This window comes from Cucumis sativus, chromosome 3, assembly GCF_000004075.3.
Source record: "Cucumis sativus cultivar 9930 chromosome 3, Cucumber_9930_V3, whole genome shotgun sequence".
NCBI lineage: Eukaryota > Viridiplantae > Streptophyta > Magnoliopsida > Cucurbitales > Cucurbitaceae > Cucumis > Cucumis sativus.
Genome location: NC_026657.2, coordinates 33454067 through 33472551, shown reverse-complemented (window position 1 = coordinate 33472551; position 18485 = coordinate 33454067). Strand labels below are relative to the sequence as shown.

Sequence of the window (18485 nt, the reverse complement as noted above, 5' to 3'; positions counted from 1 at the left end):
CTTATGTCTTTCTTATTGAGCTCTCATTCCAAAACTAAATGGCATATGTTAAATGCAATCTAGCAGGTTATGTTTTGTAAAATTTTGGTATTATCAAACTCATTGCTTAAAAGAATAGCAATTATTACTTATTTTTTTTTTCTTTTTACAATATGTAGAATGGAGGTCGAATCTCTCATAAGTACATACGTAGTTCCTAAGTTTTTTAAATAAATGTCTATTTATTTAAAGCCTTAATTTTACTTGTCTAATAACTTTTTTTAGTTTTCAATTTTGTGGGATATATTGTACTTATTGAGCATAAAATTTGGAATTCGAATTATATCAGATACAAAATTTAAGTCATGAAAAATTGGTTCTTTGTTAATTTCAATGTCGTTGAATATGCGATCTAACCAAGATGCTCCCTCAAAGGTGATCCGTAAATTAGATTCTAAATTTTGAACAAAATAGTCGACTTCATGCATTCTAATATTATAATAGATATAAACATATGATTAAGTCATCTCAAAAATTAATTTGCAAAGAGTGGAGTAACTCATGTAGCTTCTAAATATTATAATTACGTTATTCCATCTTTTTAATATGAGATTTTTAATTATTCCATCTTTTTAATGTGAGATTTTCAATAATGCATTTTTAGAATTATCATTTGATTTACAAATCGTTGTGCCTCTATTAAAATAAAATTAAAAAACAAAATTAAAAATTAAACGTTTTTTATACATTTTAAAATTTTAAAGACCTAATAATTTCAAGAATAAAATTTCAAGACTAAACATATACTTTAAGCTAACTCTAAAACGAAGGTTTAGGGTTTAGAGTGTAGGACTCACTTTGAGGCACCTAGCATTTATTTATTCTTCATAATCTACCACGTTAATGAATTAAATAATATTTAGTGCCTGTTTATATTGATTTTTTAAAATATTTAAAAGATCAAAAAGAAAAAGAATTATAATTATTAATACACATTTTTCCACAGTCTATATATATATATTTTTGACACTTTTGTCACTATTATTATTAATTATTAATAGAAAGATAACATGACACTCAAATTCTACTTTCTTTATATTCAACCAACCATGTCAATTGTATATTTTATACCAATTGATTTGTCCTTAATTCTAATTTCTAAATACTGTGATATATAGTTTATTGGTAGTATATTATACATAAACTCAATTAATATACTCCAAGTCAATATATTGTGCTTCTTAATAAATTATTATTGGTTTATTTTCTGTTTGAATTGTGTTTTATCAAATATTAAAGAGAACATCACTCAGCGGATATATTCTGACTAACATTAATTATATATACCTCAAATACAACGGTGCTAACAAAGCTCCCTAATATATTAGTAACACTACTAATTATTCATTTATTTTCCAATAAACCATACACACTACTATCTCAATAATAGTAAGAAAGAAAGAAATAAATAAAAAGATTAGTCCACAGCCTGAGCAGTAGTCTACTTGACATATGAAGTAAAAATAGCTATAGTTTCAAATATATTAATTGATTTTACGAGGAGGATGTATTAGCAATTAATGTCATAGTTCCGAACTATGCTAGATATTCAAATATAGTAAAATGTCACTGTCTATTAGTAATAGGCTATGTTAGACATCGACAGATTACTATCATCTATTACTGGTATAGACGTCTATCACTAGCTATATTTGGAAAAAGATTCGTCGTTCGAAGCAGTTACCATATTAATAAATGGATCAATATGATTATTGATGTCAATAGCCTCAATCTAAGTTTTGTGGTCTCAGCTTCTACCAAGAATGATCGTAACCTTTTTGGCTGGATATTCAAATGTAGGACACACCCCGGTGATGTAAATCAAGGTCGGAATAAAATAATTCTACTTTTCCTTGATAATTTATACGCTTTTACAACATATAGAGAATGATCAAAACAGTGAAAAATACAGTTCTTTTGGTGCATCTACAAGTACTTAAACTACCCTTCATATTCACAGTCCAACACTTCAAACTTTTGAAAATCATAAGAAATTTCACGCTATAAGGGCCATGGAAGTAACCCTTTTCTCCAACAGACCAAAAGACAAAAATGAATATACAATAAAAGAACTAAAAGCAAAAAAAAGATTGAGAAGATCTTTGGTCTTACAAGATGCAGCATAAAAAATGTGCAAATGAATGCAATGAAGAATTGATGCTAAGGTTATTGTCACTTACTGATTGTTGGATTTACTGTCTCGAAAGCTTGTACGAGTAACTCGACTTTTCGCTTACGAGCAGGAGTGAGTTTGGCCACGGCCTGCTGAAGTGCGTAATCAAGCATCCATTCCTCTGCATTCTTTCTATCTTCTGTGTCTTGATGCCTCAATTGAACTTTTTCTGATTCTGCATCTTGCGTCAAAGGCAAAAAATTTGGTTTTTTTGGGTTGAATTTCTTTACTTTCTCTATTGCTTTGAGAAATCTCTTCAAAAGAATAACTTTTTTCAAATTGCTCCAATTCTTTAGAACTTGCCGATTGTCTTTGCTTCCAAACTTTGGCTCTTTTTCATCATCCTGGCTGTTTAAATCAACAGCATTCGTTGATCCTTCATCAACATTAGAATCAGTAGTATCGTATGCTTCCCCTTTTCTGTCTTTTATCTCAGAGGCATCTTGTTTCTCTTCTAGGAATAATCCTGGGTCTCTGATCAAGTTGCTGGAGAATGATCCATCATGGGGCGAGGTATTGTTTTCTGGAAGAGGAATCTCATCAATTGCTTCATTTACGAGCTTTATGGCTTCAATGCATTGGAGTTTCACATCTGGGTCATTCACAAAGTTATTTTCCAATTCCATATTTTGTTTTCTTGAGGAAAATTCCTTTTCATCCTTGTCAGCCTCCTCACTAACGAGAGGCTTCGAACCATTTTCAGCATCAATACTTGAAGCCATGTGCTTGTATATCAAGAACCACATGCTTGCATTTTTCTTTTCCTCAACCCGTTTTTCACTTGCTTCACCAATGCTGGAAGCAGCATTGGTTTCCTCTGGAGTAACAGATTTTGCTTGCGTGGAACCAGGTTTTGATTGAGCTATCCGACTTCTATCGAATATAGCAGCCCTTGTTTTTTCCAGTAGTTCATTGACTTCAGTTGATTTCTTGTGTTCTTCACAAGTAAGACTTCTAGCTGCTGCTGATGTCTCATATTCTTCTGAAGAAAGGCTTTTGGATATATCAGATACTCCACTAGTTACACTGATCGAACCATCACTTTTGGATATATTTTTATCAGGCTCCAGATCTTCATTCTGAAGTAGTTCAGTGTTTAAACGTGCAATTACATTTTTAGATATCTTTAGAAGTTTTCCATTTACTGAAACCTCTTCATAGCTAGTGTCTTTTGGCTTCTTGGCGGTCTCCCTGTCTAATATGGCATAGTTGGCCTCTGGCAAACATATATCGACTGGCTCAGGATAGGATCCTTTCACATTGACCTCTTTTTTTACCGCAACGTCCCCTACTCTCCACCCTATACCAGTATTTTCATGAATAGCTTGATCTTGTTCTGGTTTCTCAAGTTGTTCCAAGTTTGCTTCACTTTTAATAGAAAATGTCATGGAATTCCTGTTTCCGACCTTGTTTATATTGTTTGCTTGGCCTGCAGACGCTTGGACAATATTTTTCATGTTCAAAAGATTCCCAAAAAAGGTATTATCAGCACTATTTTGACGTTCACTTTCTTTATCAGTTCCATCAGAAGCTACTTTGGTCTTGATGTGAGCCTCAACTCCAGGCACTGGAAGAACTGTTTCGAAAGCTTCTACAAGCAGAGAAACTCTCTTCTTCTGAGCTGGTTGTAACTTTGAGATAACCTGTTGTAATGCATAATCAAGCATCCATTCCTCATTGTTTTTCCTTTCTTCTGTCGTTTGACGTTGAAGATGAACCTTCTCTCCTTCTGGGTCAGGCTTGAGTGATAGAAAACGTGGCTGCTTCTGTGGGTTAATCTTTTTTACTTTCTCCAAAGCCTTGACAAATCTCTTGAGAAGAATTAACTTTTTAAGGTTACTCCATCTCTTAGGTCCCGACTGATTTCTGTTCTCAATTGGCATTGTTTTCTTTTCCTCAATAGATGGTGAATTCTCAACTTTTGTTTGCGTGTCTTCTGCATCTTGTGCAAGATCCTCTCCTGCAGAATGAGTACTGGAAGAAGACGTTAGGAGGTTTGATCCTCTAACTTCAGCCGGAATCCTTTCCGGCAGCTTCTCTTCTGAATTCCAGTCACGAGATAGAGATTGTTGTTCTTGAATCTCTGGTAGAAGGATTCTATCAAAAGCTTCTTGCACTAGCTTAATAGCTTCGTTCTTGAAGAGCTCAAGTTTTCTATAGGCTGCTGCTGCATGAGGAGACACATCTGCTCCTTCCTGATCGACATTGGAGACAAGCTTAAAGGAGTTGGAGTTGGTATCTACAAGCAATTTGTTGTCAACTTCCTTTGACGTTTCCTTCACCTGAAGAATAGGTAGTTCATTACCAACATTGCCAGAGTCACTGTCCACTACATTCTTATATACCAACTGCCACATTCTGATGTACTTGGGATTTATCTCCTGCACTTCTGCTGTAAAATTTAAGCTGATACTAGAGCTGGAGCTCGTACGCGATAGACTATCGATCTCCACTGCCAAATCTTCCTTTGGATTTTCATCAGCTTCCCTCTGATGTTCCATTTCCTCATAACCAAAAGCAGAAGATCCCAAAGTGTCCTTCAAGTTGCATTCATCTGCATCCAATTTACTTTCCTTCATATTGGATAATTCTCCCGTATCGATATCCCTAAGAACACTAGGATCAGATTCTTCCTCTGTAGCACATACTAACATGTCTCCGTTCATCGTCTCATTAGCTACTGATCTTTCTCTGTCAACCACTTTGCTTGCATTCATCTGCATCCAATTTACTGCATCCAATTTGCATTCATCTGCATCCAATTTACTTTCCTTCATATTGGATAATACTCCCGTATCGATATCCCTAAGAACACTAGGATCAGATTCTTCCTCTGCAGCACGTACTAACATGTCTGCGTTCATCGTCTCATTAGCTACTGATCTTTCTCTGTCAACCATTTTGCTTGCTCGAAGACCTTTCTTCCTATTTCCAGATTGTTTGGCTTGAAAAGGTGGTTCACTCTCGCTCTTGTTATTGTTAGCTCTCAAAGCACGTTTCCTTATAGACTTGAAACGCTTCAACGGAGGGGTATTTCCATGAGAATGACCATGGAGGGAACAATAGCTATAAGGACAAATCTTTTTGACAGCAAGTTTTTCAGATTCTTTCTCTTCTCCTGGTTGGAGCTCAATGCTATCAGGAAACTTAGAACCCTTGAAGGTCGAAGAACATGTGGCCTTTTCAACACAAGATTCTGGATTTAACTCAGATATTTCCATATTTGAACATTTCTTGGACTTAGAAGCAGCCAATTTCGCTAACTTCCTTACAGGTTTAAGTGATGGCTTTCTAGTTAACATTATCCCTGAGATCGTCGAATTTGATTTTTGTTGCCCAATGTTCTGATTCTCCAATTTAGATTTGCGAGAACTTACTGGAAATTCCAATTCTCGCTCATCGGTAGACTTCCTGATCAATGTTCTTTTGAATCTAGAACTCGACATTCTTGTCAAAGTTCTGGAAGGCTTTGAACCAGAGCGATTTGATTTCTGTTCCAACCAGTAGATTTAAAAATCTTACTACAATATCCACTACGACCAAACGCAATTACTTGAGAAACAAGAATTTGAAATCTGAGACAGACCTGGTAATAGTTCCTTCTCGCTTCTGAGCTGGTAGTGGTCTTCATGAAATTTGGGGCCGAATCTAAAATTGAACTTGGAGTAGACTCATCAGAGCTAGATGACGATGATGAAGAAGAAGAAGAAGAAGAAATGATACCCAAACTAAACTCAGATTTCTGTTGTCTTGCTGGGGATTTATCCAAGCTTGAGGCTCCATCATCTGCATTTCTACAATCTTCTTCTGATTGGGAGTGGTGATGAGAATCGAGGTCGATCATTCTCTCTGAAGCTGGAAGAAGAGAATCAGAAAACCGATTGGGTGAAAAAACAAGGAAGGGGTGAGGAATTTTGATGTTCAGAGAAGAGAATGAGTGGGAAATTGAGAGTTTTGTGGATGAGAAAATATGGAAGCAATAAAATTGCAGTCAGATTTGAATGTGAAATTAAGGAATGAAAATGGTTTTCTTGACTTGTACAAATGTATAAGCCTATGCCTAATGCCTTCCTTTTCATTCTTCCGTAATTGGGTTGACCCAATTCTCACACCCTTCACCAATAATAACAACTTTCCCTTTCTCTCCCAATTTGCTAACAATTTGCTACCCTTTTTATTATTCCATAATTCAATCTTTTTTTTTTATAAATATACTTTTATGATTCAAATTAAATTAATCTACACACGATATCAAACTATAATAACCTAAGACAATAATAAATGACTCTTTGTTCAAACGTTCGTTTTTTCCTGCGTTTCAAAATTTAACATTTTGATATCTAAAATTTTAACAATATTTAATTTAAGTTCGAATAAAACAATGGTGATGCGGCCAACTTCTCATCCTTTACTTCAAGTGTTCTATCACACGTTTGCCATGTCAACCTCTTTGTTATGTCCCATCCTTTTCATTAGTTTCCGCTTCTTCAAAATGGAAGTCAAGAACCCTATAAAAATGAAAGAATCAAATTCATTTGAAGTCCATTATGAACTAAAACACTTCAAAATACAAAACTTTCAAGTAGAACATGACAAGATTCGAGACCTAAATCTAAATTTTGCAATATTTGTAGATTATATGTATTATGTTATATTTACATATGTTTTGAGTTTGGTTGTTACATTCGTAGCTATTCCTATATTATTTCCTACAAGAACAACTAAAACAACAACAAACAATAGTGGATTTAAAAATTTTGTTGATGAACGCTCTATAGTTAATCTGAAGGAAAAAAATGCAAGAAATAGAGCTTGAACGTGAGCTTAGAGAGACTAAACTACAATTTAACCAACCCCACGATGACAACAAATACAACCTATCACTTTTAAGGCAAATGAGCAAAACCGAGAAGAAGACTATTGTCCAAAAAATAAAGTCTATATAACATAAAGCATTTTTATTGTTTTAAATTGAACAAAAATAAAAAACAGTACCAATCCAATCCTATATAACATGTAAACTTCTATTATATACTTTCATAAATTTTATTATATTTGTAAATTATTGAAAAATGTTATATATAATTAACATTTTAAATTTAATTACTATATTTTCAATTTTAAATTCACAAATTATTTTTCTTTTTGTTTGGTATTTCTTTTCAAGTCAACGGGTCAAAAAAGAAAAAGAAAAATTACTCTCTATTTCATCCCATTTGATCTCCATGGCTAGACTCCTTCTTCAACCTCAGAAAAAGAAAGATATTATCTAGTCTAGATCCATCCAATGTCAAAGGAGACGAAACCCGGGGTGCTGTGTTGTATAGGGGACATCCATGGATACTTCACCAAGCTTCAGAACCTATGGCGAAACCTTGAATCCGCCATCGGAGCCTCTGACTTCGCCTCCGCAACTGTCATCTTCTTGGGAGATTACTGCGATAGGGGGCCCAATTCACGAGAAGTCATTCAGTTCTTAGTCTCACTGCCTTTCAGGTACTCAAAAGATTATACCCTTTTATTCTTTTTTCCCCTTTTTTTGGTTAAATTATAAAATGTGCATTCAAAGTTTCAAAATGATACCCCTCACTGTTAGTAAAAGAAACGAAAAATGATATGAACGGTTAAAAATTCAAAAGCATATTAGTTGTCATCGAGATGTGCCTAAGCTACTTGTAAGTGTATTTACAGTGTTCCAATTAAATTAACATCACCTTTCTTCCCAGTGGTCTGAGATTTGATTACTCATTCTCGTAGTGTTGTTGTATTCAGTCAATTTTCCTCTACTTGACCAATGTTGAGGATAGTTTTGGACCGAAGGGGTATATTTTTTTCATATAATTTATAGAATTGTATGTATTAAAAGATATAAAAGTTAGAATGAACAGAACTTCGTTTAGTAGGAAATTTGAAAAAGAAAATAGAGTTAAGATACATTACAACGTTATAAACTAAAAAGAAAATATCAAAAACAGAATTTGAGATGTAGTTCAGCAGACTGTAAATTTAAAACAGAATCTAGATTCTCGATTGAATAAAACCTAAAATTTTGGGTTGGTTTGAAAGGTATCCAGATCAAAAACATGTGTTTCTAGCAGGAAATCACGAGTTCGGATTGGCAGGGTTCTTGGGGCTGGTGGAAGCTCCGTCGGACGGATCGGGGTTCGAGACGACATGGAAGGGGTTCGAGGAGAGAGAGGAAGAAGAAGGATGGTACAAGGGGGAGGGGTATGAGAAGATGCATTTGCAAGCAAGGATGTGGGGTGGGACTACAAGGGAGAGATTTGATGCATATGGAATTGAGTTTATGGGCTCAGTTTATGATGCTGCACCAACATTTGAGTCCTATGGTGTTCCTCATGGATCTTATGGTAACTCATACCCTTTTTTTTCTTCTCAACTTAAATTTGATTCCATATTATGATATTTCTTTTAGACAAATAGAGTGAGGGGAGATCAATAATTCTTAACACGCGAATATCAAATGAGTTACTATATTTTTGTTTGTCAGATTTGATGAATGCAGTACCTGATGAACACAAGAAGTTCCTTTCCAATCTGGTTTGGGTTCATGAAGAAGTAAATATTTGCAGTATTTTTGCTGTTTTTAAAACAAATTTTCTTATATATATGAACACTAATGAAAGAAATAATTAAGAAAATAAAGTGTATGATATGTAGGATGATGTGTGTTTGGAGACAAAAGATGGGATAAAAACGTACAGATTGATAGCAGTTCATGCAGGTTTAGAGGAAGGGAAAGATATCGAAGAGCAACTCAAGTTTTTGAAAGCCAAAGAAACCAAATTCCCCAAAATAATGGGCCTCAGTGGGAGGAAGAATGTTTGGAATATCCCAAAGGTCAATATTCTTATCATTTTAGGCCCCATTTCATTATACTTATTTTCTTTTTTTTTTTGTTAACTTTAAATTTAATGGAAAATGATGAATTAATCCACCGGTAATTCTATACATTTAAACATAAAATTAAAGATTACAAATACATAAAAGTCGTCACTTCATCACTTCTTACACGAGCTTAACTTCTTCATTTTAATTTAACAAAACAAATTATTAAAATTCATCTCCATACATAAAAGTATAAGTTTCACTGTGATACAATTATATTGTTGGAAGTAATAATTATGATGATGTTACAGGAACTAAGTGAGAATAATAATGATGAAAAGGGAACCATACTTGTAAGTGGACACCATGGAAGACTTCATATGGATGGGTTAAGATTCATCATTGACGAAGGTGGCAGTGCCCCTGAAGTCAATCCCTTAGCTGCAATAATTCTACTTCCTTCCATCAAAATTGTCCGTGACACAGACCTCCTTTAAACTCTCTATCTTATCTTTTCAATAATCACAGTTGTATTCAACTAACAATTTAGTTTCTTTTCCCTGTACTGTATTAAAAAATGAAACTATAATAATAATAATTTAAGAATGAATTGAGGGCCAAGTAGTAGAGGCAGAGGAGATTTCGGTGGGCATGCAGTTGGTGTATAATAGTTATTTTCTATGTGCACCATAGTTTCCGTGTTGTATGCGAAGTCGGCCCCGTTGGCGGACTCAATCACGCCCCTAATTGTGCAACTTTCAAACCTTCTCAATACATATATATATATATATATATATGATATGCATTCTCACACACACTTATCTTCTTCTTTTGATTTCAAATACAATAAATAATAATTCCTTTCGTTTTCATGGATAAATTTTGATAACGACATCTCATTTTTCTATACTTAAATCCTCAATTTTATTCAATATTATCTTCATTTAAATTCGTTTATTTGATTGCCTTTAAGATTATTATTAATAAATATAAAAAAAAGATTGAGTACTTTTCAGTTAGTTATGTATATTACAAAATATCAACGTTTGCAATCAATTCTTCGTGACAATGTAATTAATTAATAAGAAAGTAGTGATAAATATTCAATTCAACATTTAATACGTAGGGTGTGTTGTTGATTGACAAGGTAGTGGTTTTTACTATTAACAACATTTTATTCGTTGGGTATGACTTAATATTAAATATTCACCTTGTTTCAACTTTTTTCTTCTTTTTTTAAGTACTCTTATTCTTCAAATTAAATATATTGCTTGTTAGTTAAAAAGATACAAAAATAGATTTTGTGTTCATTTTTTAATTACACAGCAGATTAAAAGTACAAGGTGATGATTGTTGGTTCAATTATATGTTCATTGTTATAGGGTGGTTTTTTATATGTGTAGTTTATATCATACTTAAAAGAATACATTATTTGGATTCTAGTAATTGTAACAAGGGAAAATACGTGACTTTTCAAACATATATCTCAACTATTAGTTCATGGTATTTCATATCTATAGTCTAAATTAAATCACTCATGTGTGAACGTTGAATAGGAAATTTTGAGATCAATCACAAATTGTCATATTATTTATTAAATTAGTGGTGAAAAGTACAAATAATTGAATTTGAAACTAATTAAAAAATTGATATGTATCTCAAATTCAATTTGAAAACGTAAATTGAACAATTCTGATAATATCACATGTTTTCATCGTACCCATTGGATCAAATTAATTATTTTGGTTCAATTAAATATTATTTACTTATACTAAGTTTAATTGAGCAAAAAAAACTTAATTGAGTCCAAATAGTAAATATGATTCAAATTCATGTGGTTGAGGTGAGAAATGTGGTTGAGGTCAGAAGTCTGGTCCATGAACCAACCAGGCTTAACCCATAAAATTCACTAGACAACTCTATAAATAGAGGAGTCATTCTTCGAAGAGCTATAAGACTCACTAATTTATGAATTAATTTGTTCCTCCCGAATTAATTTGCTTCCTCAAAAAGCCACATTCTGAATTAATCAAGCGTAAGCATCCAATCGATGGAAGAATCCAATCGAGCGTAAGCATCCAATGGAAGGAATCCAATCGAGCGTAACGGATGCGAGGGAATCCAATCGTCGAATACAATCGATCGTAAGCATCCAATCGAGAGAGAATCAGATGATCAAATTTTAGAGATTGAAGCACATCAAATCAACAAAAATACACAAGTTCAACTCCACAACATCACATCAAATCAACAAAAATACAATATCAACTCCACGAACCAAATTTCTCCATAAATCTATGCGAACAATGAAATAATTAATATACCCCATTTAAACATATTTATTACAATATCAATAATGAAGTAATCTAAAGAAGGTTAACTAAATCCACAAATAGGAAAAAAAACAAATATTAATAGAAAAAATATTTGAGGACACAAATGGTGTGAGAGAATTTGGTTAAAAATTTTAATATATTGAATGAAAAAGAAAGTGTGTGTTGGTGTGAATTAAATTCAATGTACCTGTGAGAAAAGAGAGTTTATGTGTAGGAAAGATTTATGATTTAATAATTGAATGTTTCTGTATTGATATATTAAAAAAAAAGGAGACAATGATTTGGGTATGATTGGATGACCAAAATGTTCCCATTTCCCATTACGCGTAATCCTCGTGTGCCACCCGCACCCACTCATTCAATTCCTATTTTCTATATTTCTTTATATTATAAATCTTTTATTTATAATATCATGAATAAATTCTAAAAAATAGCAAATTTAATCAAATGTTTACAACATAATAAATTTTTCAGATTCTATCAATAACGGTATTGATGAACACTTATATACTTCTATAAATAACATTGATAGATACCGATAGAAGTCTATTATCGATAGAATCTAAAATTTTCCTATATCCTGTAAATATCTTAATTTATTTTGTTATTTTTAAAAATGTTTCAATACATTATTTAATTTTTAAAATACATGTGGTAAAATTAATCTATATTTATAAATTATAGTAAAATATAATGGACTGTAGTAGTAGATCAACAAATACGTACATTTCTGTTTGTATTATTAAATTATCTCATTTTAAAATAAATTATCTAAATAAAATAATAAAACAATTTAATAATAATGCAAAAATAAATCAAATTTTACCTTAAGCTTTTGTAGGATGTTTCCATTTTTATGCTTGGTTTAATTGAGTTAAATCGTTTAAGTCTCGTTTCGTTCATGATTATTTGTTTTTATTTATACGTTTTCAAAAACAAAAAAAGAAGTTATTTGGTACGCTTGTTTTTAAAAAAGATTCAAATTTAAAAACAACATGCGAAATAGCTCATTTTTGAAAATAATAAATTATCATTTTCTTTGTTTTTAGAAATAGTGAACGTGAGATACATTGTTGTATTTTCAAAACTTATAATCAAACATAAATTTTAACGTTTACTAAACTGACCATAGTTAGTTTGATGCAGTTTGATGGAAAAATCAAATCTAACTTACCACTTCTCATCTCTATTTACAAACCTACTTAACCATTAAAAAGTGAATTTAATTTAACTTTTTGCTCGGTTGAATTTCTAACCCCACACGTATTATTATTATTAATGTTATTATTGTACTAAAATAATAAAAAATAATACATTATGGAATTAGTAACTTCATATATAAAATGCACATGTTAGTTGGTTTGAGAGTGGAATAATCCCAAATTGAAATCAAAAATATAAATTAGGTTTAATTTGAAGGGGACAGAGAATGAAGAATCTATTGATTTACATATCTTTAAGAATCATAGTAGAGCCCAATCATGGGTTGCCACTTGTACAGCTATCCTTCCCAAAGAATCTTCAAATTAATTATTTGAATAATTGAGTAAAAGAATATTAAAGATGATGAGCAGTACAAAAGCCACTTTCTTTGTAATGATTTTGGGTTTTTTTGAACATGGGATGGCAACCCTACTTTCTGCTTTCTGCTTTCTGCTTTCTGATTTATATCAAAACTTCATTCCTTTTCATGAAATATATTTTGCCTTCTCAATGCAAAAATGATCACCCACGGGCTTAAAAGCAAAAGTGGCTTATGTGAGGCTTTTACAACTATATATCTCAATTGCACTGGTGTATGTGTTTGTATATGGATGTCGTATAACTCATTCGTTCATGTGAGGTACATGGGTATGATACAAAGATCTCTAAATTATATTCTTTGATGCTCTCTCCTATGTGCGTACGTATACTTGCTTGCTTGTGTTTCGAACAAACTTGGTTTTATTGATCTTTATGTTGGACATTTGAATGTTGGATTTGACCTATAATTTGGCCTTGTTCATCTTTATACGTTGGATTGACTTTTGGTTTACTGATCTCTTGAGTACGTTCGCTTCAATTTGAATGTGTAAAATGCAAAATGTTTGATTGAATTACCAATAAGAGAGCAATTATCTCACCACAACAAAGAGGTATAATCTTTTCGGTATTTATGTGATTTAGATTTCTAGAGACCGTATATATATTTAACATTGGGAATAAGTTTGAAACGACGATTACACTCTCTGTCCTTTAAAATTCAATAAATTGTTTATTTTATCTCTCTTCAAATGGCTAAAAAATATTTAGAGATCAAACAATAATAACAAAAATATTTTTATTAATTAGTTCTTTTTTAAGAAAAAATTAAACCAAAAAATGTTTGATAGAATAAATATTTTTAATTTTGATAGAATAAATCTTTCAACTTTTAATTAAATTTGTGTCGGTAAAGGTTAACTTTTGTACGGTAGTAATTAATAAATTAAAAAAAAAAAAGATGAAAGTGTGGCTCTTAATTTATAAAATTTAACCCAAAACTAAAAAAACGTATCACGAAAACGTTTGAAAGAAGAAAGAAAAAAAGAATTGGAAAAATAGAATATGAGTCTAATTTTTATTTTAGTTTCAACACTTTTCATGTGTACTTAACACGCTTACAAACACTTCCTTTAAGAAAAAATATATTACATACACGACAAAATTAAATAGAATCGAATCCATTACCTACGACCTCTTCATAGATAGTAGAGGAGAACCAATAATCATACAAAAACAAAAGAACTTTAAGTCAACTTCTTCAAAGAAAGAAACAGAGATATTATCAAAACTAACTTGATGTTATCGAACTTTGCCATCAAATGAATAAGACGATTCATAAGCTCAAAACATACATTCAAGTACTTTGCCAATTAGCTATTTTATTTTTTAAAAAAATAGCAATTTGCTATTTTTCTTCTTCGAATGAAACCTTTTATTAATTAGTTATTCATCGAACATTAAACTTGACATGTATTCATTCGATTGGATTATTATTATCTCCCACTTTTTTTTGTCTTTTTAAGATGAATTTTAGTATTTATTTATGTTCTTTTAGTTTTGAAAAGATTGTGACTAGAGAATGTACTAATTATTTTAGTACTTAAAGTAAATTTCATGACAAAATGCATGCATGAAATTAATTTCAAAAACAAAAAATCAAATGATTATCAAACTCAACATTAACAATATTTTCACATGTGAAAGAGCATCTAGACTCCGTAACTTCTCAATATTCGGTTTTTATATCATAATTATTGAAAATTCTAATTATTATAACTCATACTAGGTACACAAAAACTATTTTAAAACCCCTCATTTTTTTTAATAACATTCGTAGGATCTGGAGCTCAAATTAAAGCCATGAAACAAGTAGCTGGAAAATTAAAATTGGAATTGGTTTATTATATTTTGTGTAATAATCCTCTATCCTCATACAAAAAAATAATATACCTTCTAAACACAAATTAATATAACCTCTAACCATAAACTATATTAATTAGCTGAACGTTCCAACACATCGTAAGTTTCTATATTTTCTAATTGACTTCAAATGAATATTTTAAAAACTCAAATTATAATAATAATAAATACAAAATAACCACATATGATTGTTTATTAAAATTTAACTAGAAATTCATTTCAGAGGTAATTATTATAAAAACTACAGCAATCTGCCTTCATTATTATTTCCTACACATAGGTGAGCAGAAAGACAAAAAGGTTAGGTTAGACTTTATGTAAAAGTAACTATATGACATATAAAATAATATAAGTTAGGGTAAAACAAAAGGACGAATATTAAATTTTTCCTTTAGGTGGAAAGAGTAAAAAAAGGTGAATAAATTATTGAATGAGAGTATCCATTGGAAAAAAAAAGTAACAAACTATTTTGCATCTTTCCAACCAGAATTCAATTCAATTGATATTTCTACTTAAGTTGTGGTTCGAATCTACTAATTTTAATTTGTACTAAAATTTGTGTCTCTAATTCCGTGAGGGATGAAAACTACAAACAATAAAACAAAAAAGATTTGAAATCATTGTCATCATTAGTTTTAGAACAAGTACTTTGAATTATAAGACATATAATTCATCTCATGATTTTCATAAGAATGTAAGAGATGTTTTTAGCCAATAATGCAACACGTAATGTAATCCAAACCTCTTGTTTGGATTGATTTTTTTGGACCCAAAGTAAAGGTATTAAACTCGTTTTTCATTTTGACATTTCACAATCTCATTCAGGTTCAGTTATCAATTCGATGTACATTTTAATAATTTCAACTACATTTTAACCTCTCAAACAACTCCTTCGTTAATTACGAGCGCACATTTCAATCTCTCAAACATTATACTAATTTCATTTTTTAAAAAAAATAAAAAACAAAACATTTAATGACCCATTCTTTTAAATATCCATTCTTATATTTTTATTTGATATATTACCGTTTCTTCCCACGAAAAGTAATGAAAATGAGAAAAGATAAAAAAACAAAAGTCTATAGAAAGGAAGTTTCCGGGAAGCTGCACTAAGGGAAGGAGCAGTACACAATTTTCAGAATTCTCCACCATTTAACCCCCTCTTCATCTTCTTCACACAACTTGTCTTCAAAACAAACTTCCATTTCCAAAACCCCAAATCAAAATTCATACTTCATTTCCCTCAAACATGAAGCTTCTCAAATCCTTAAACCCCAACCGTCTCTTCTCTTCCAAATCCCACCGCTCCAAACTCTCCCGATCTCAACCTCCTTCTTTCGGCTCCGCCTCCTCCTCCTCCTCCTCCTCCGCGGCAGGAACCCCCACCAGCGTTCTACCCTCCCTCGACTGGTCCGATTTCTCCGACCCCACTCTCTCTCGTAAAGAACTAAAGGCTCTACTCGGCCTAATCGGAGCCGAACCGCCGAGTGAGGAAGAGATTAAGATCATGATGGGCGAAATGGACCGGGTTGGACCGACTTGCCACTCCGAGTTACGTGATACGTTTGAGATATTCGACGCGGACCACGACGGGAGAATTACGGCGGAGGAGCTTTTTAGTGTGTTCGCAGCTATGGGAGACGATGGGTGCACGTTAGAGGATTGTCAGCGTATGATAGCAGGTGTAGACAAAAATGGGGATGGGTTCGTCTGCTTCGACGACTTTGTGCGTATGATGGACTGCCAGAGATAAATCCAATCAACGCCTTTCATTTTTTTTTTCTTCTTTTAAACTCTTTTCTTATTAAATATAATAATGATGATAATAATTTTGAGAAAGAAAAGAAAAAGAAAAATGGATGTTTGTGTTTATGTGTTGTTGATGCAAAGTATATAAAATCGGCAGTAAGTCGTCGGATCGGACATTGGTCTAATTCATCATTCCTTTCTCCAATTCTTTTTTCTTCCTTATTTATTTAATTACTTCTAATTATAAATTGTGTAATTTTATATGTTGAAATGTTTTCAAGTTTAGTTTATATATATTCCATGTATTTTTCTTTAAATATAAAAACAGTCTTTGTGTTTGGATTTGATTTAATTTCACAATATGATATTATGAGATTTAGATATTTGAATAAGAAATCAAATTTGTCGAAGGAAGATTAATAGAACGAGTTTTTAGTGAAGAACATATATAAATTAGATTTAGTTATTTTTAAATATAAAAACTATTAAATTTAAAAGTTCAACAAGTATAAATACTAAAATTAAAAAAAAATTGTGAAAAATAATAAAAAGATATAAATTTTTTACATATTGGTGATCAAAAAGCACTAATGATTTATACTTGATTTTACATTAAGGTGCAAAACTAGATTTAGCTTTGGTAACAAGTGAAAGATTATATAGTTATTAAAAGTCTATCATAGTAGATTACGTTCTAATTCTGCTATCCATTGTAATTACTTTTTTTTTTTTTTTCTTCAAAGAATAGTATGGAGACCTAAAACAAAACAATAAAATATTACACTTCTGGTTCCCTACGATTTCAGTTTGATTGCATTCTTACCCTTGAGTTATCATATTTGCTATGTTTTTTAAAAGTTGACAAAGGGAAGATGAAAGAAAAAGAGAGTGAAAAAAAAAAGTTGACACACGATAACGGTAACATTGACGATAAAAGTAATCAGAAGAATATAAAAGAAGTGTACTTTAATTATATATATATTAACAAAAGTGTTGCCACATAGATTTGGTTACCCACGAAACATAAAATTGGTAACATAAAATACTTCAAAATACAAACTTCATGGATCAAAAGTACAAGTTTTATTCAAAATAATATATCACCTAATATTGTTATTAAGGTCCTTCGGTCCACTAAGCTAAAATAATTAATATTAGATTCGATATGCTAAAGTTAGTAAATTTTGTGTTTGAAGTGTAAGATTGTAAGATGCAGTTCTTCAATAGATGCGAAAAGTAAAGAAAATAAATTAAATGATGACGTTGTCACTAATTTTACTTTTTGCCTATATTGTAATTACAATTTTATTGTAAAATTGAAGATTAAATCTCTTTCGTTCAATTGTTGTACCAAAAAACAAATTTTTTTTTTGAAGTACGTGAGAAAATGGATAAATTAATTAGAGGGAAGAAATTTTAGGGAGTAGGTGGGAGAATAGAGTGACTAATTAATGAAGGATTTTCCCGAACTCTCTTTAAACTAAACTCAACTTAATTAATTATTTAAAATAATCAAATATGTAAAGGTTTATAGAGTAGAAAAACAATTTGATTCACAAATCTGTTTGTCATTAACACAAATATTTGTAAATTAAAATATACTCAGTTCGACACTCATCTACATTGTTAAACAACTTAGAAAAATCTCTTCCCACCATCGAAATCATATAATTTTTTATCATCATCTCGTTAGATTGAATAAAACTCGAATGACATTAGAATAATATCATCAAAGTTTTTCTTAATTCATCGAATATGAGGTTACAAAAATGAAACCATCAACTTTTGTATAATAATCACATCCTAATTAGCTTTATAATCTTACAACGTTTGTTACGCTTAATTAAATTTGGAAGTGATCTGAAATGAATTGAGTATATAATTAGGTCCAACTA

General features: G+C 31.3%; 3 protein-coding genes across 4 annotated transcripts; 2 read left to right on the top strand and 1 right to left on the bottom strand.

Moving 5' to 3' along the window:
* Positions 1 to 1856: 1856 nt before the first annotated feature.
* Positions 1857 to 9543, bottom strand: LOC105434998 (calmodulin binding protein PICBP). Of its 2 annotated transcripts, none has more exons than XM_011653910.2 (3): positions 9413 to 9543; positions 5799 to 6720; positions 1857 to 5703 (listed from the first exon to the last, which is right to left on the bottom strand). In XM_011653910.2, exons 2-3 carry the CDS (start codon positions 6054 to 6056, stop codon positions 2212 to 2214), a joined length of 3750 nt encoding a protein of 1249 aa, XP_011652212.1. In that variant the 5' UTR covers positions 6057 to 6720; positions 9413 to 9543; the 3' UTR covers positions 1857 to 2211. The 2 variants fall into 2 exon arrangements, with proteins under 2 accessions (XP_011652212.1, XP_031738000.1); XM_031882140.1 differs by lacking the exon at positions 9413 to 9543 and adding an exon at positions 7412 to 7549.
* LOC101207810 (tyrosine-protein phosphatase RLPH2) lies at positions 7450 to 9874 on the top strand. Its single transcript, XM_004136624.3, has 5 exons — positions 7450 to 7708; positions 8279 to 8583; positions 8724 to 8791; positions 8894 to 9073; positions 9373 to 9874. Exons 1-5 carry the CDS (start codon positions 7500 to 7502, stop codon positions 9556 to 9558), a joined length of 948 nt encoding a protein of 315 aa, XP_004136672.1. The 5' UTR covers positions 7450 to 7499; the 3' UTR covers positions 9559 to 9874.
* A 6086-nt stretch (positions 9875 to 15960) lies between these two features.
* Positions 15961 to 16795, top strand: LOC101207567 (probable calcium-binding protein CML35). Its single transcript, XM_004136623.3, has one exon. The coding sequence runs from the start codon at positions 16091 to 16093 to the stop codon at positions 16592 to 16594; it is 504 nt and encodes a 167-aa protein (XP_004136671.2). The 5' UTR covers positions 15961 to 16090; the 3' UTR covers positions 16595 to 16795.
* The last annotated feature ends 1690 nt before the right edge of the window (positions 16796 to 18485 follow it).

Bases quoted from the DNA above. Each gene is read 5' to 3' on its own strand.
- LOC105434998 (XM_011653910.2), bottom strand. From the start codon at position 6,056: ATGATCGACCTCGATTCTCATCACCACTCCCAATCAGAAGAAGATTGT. The intron at 5,704-5,798 runs GTCTGTCTCAGA...TGGTTGGAACAG, and splicing joins CGAGAAGGAACTATTACCAG to AAATCAAATCGCTCTGGTTC.
- LOC101207810 (XM_004136624.3), top strand. From the start codon at position 7,500: ATGTCAAAGGAGACGAAACCCGGGGTGCTGTGTTGTATAGGGGACATC. The intron at 8,584-8,723 runs GTAACTCATACC...TTTGTTTGTCAG, and splicing joins TGTTCCTCATGGATCTTATG to ATTTGATGAATGCAGTACCT. The intron at 9,074-9,372 runs GTCAATATTCTT...ATGATGTTACAG, and splicing joins ATGTTTGGAATATCCCAAAG to GAACTAAGTGAGAATAATAA.
- LOC101207567 (XM_004136623.3), top strand. From the start codon at position 16,091: ATGAAGCTTCTCAAATCCTTAAACCCCAACCGTCTCTTCTCTTCCAAA.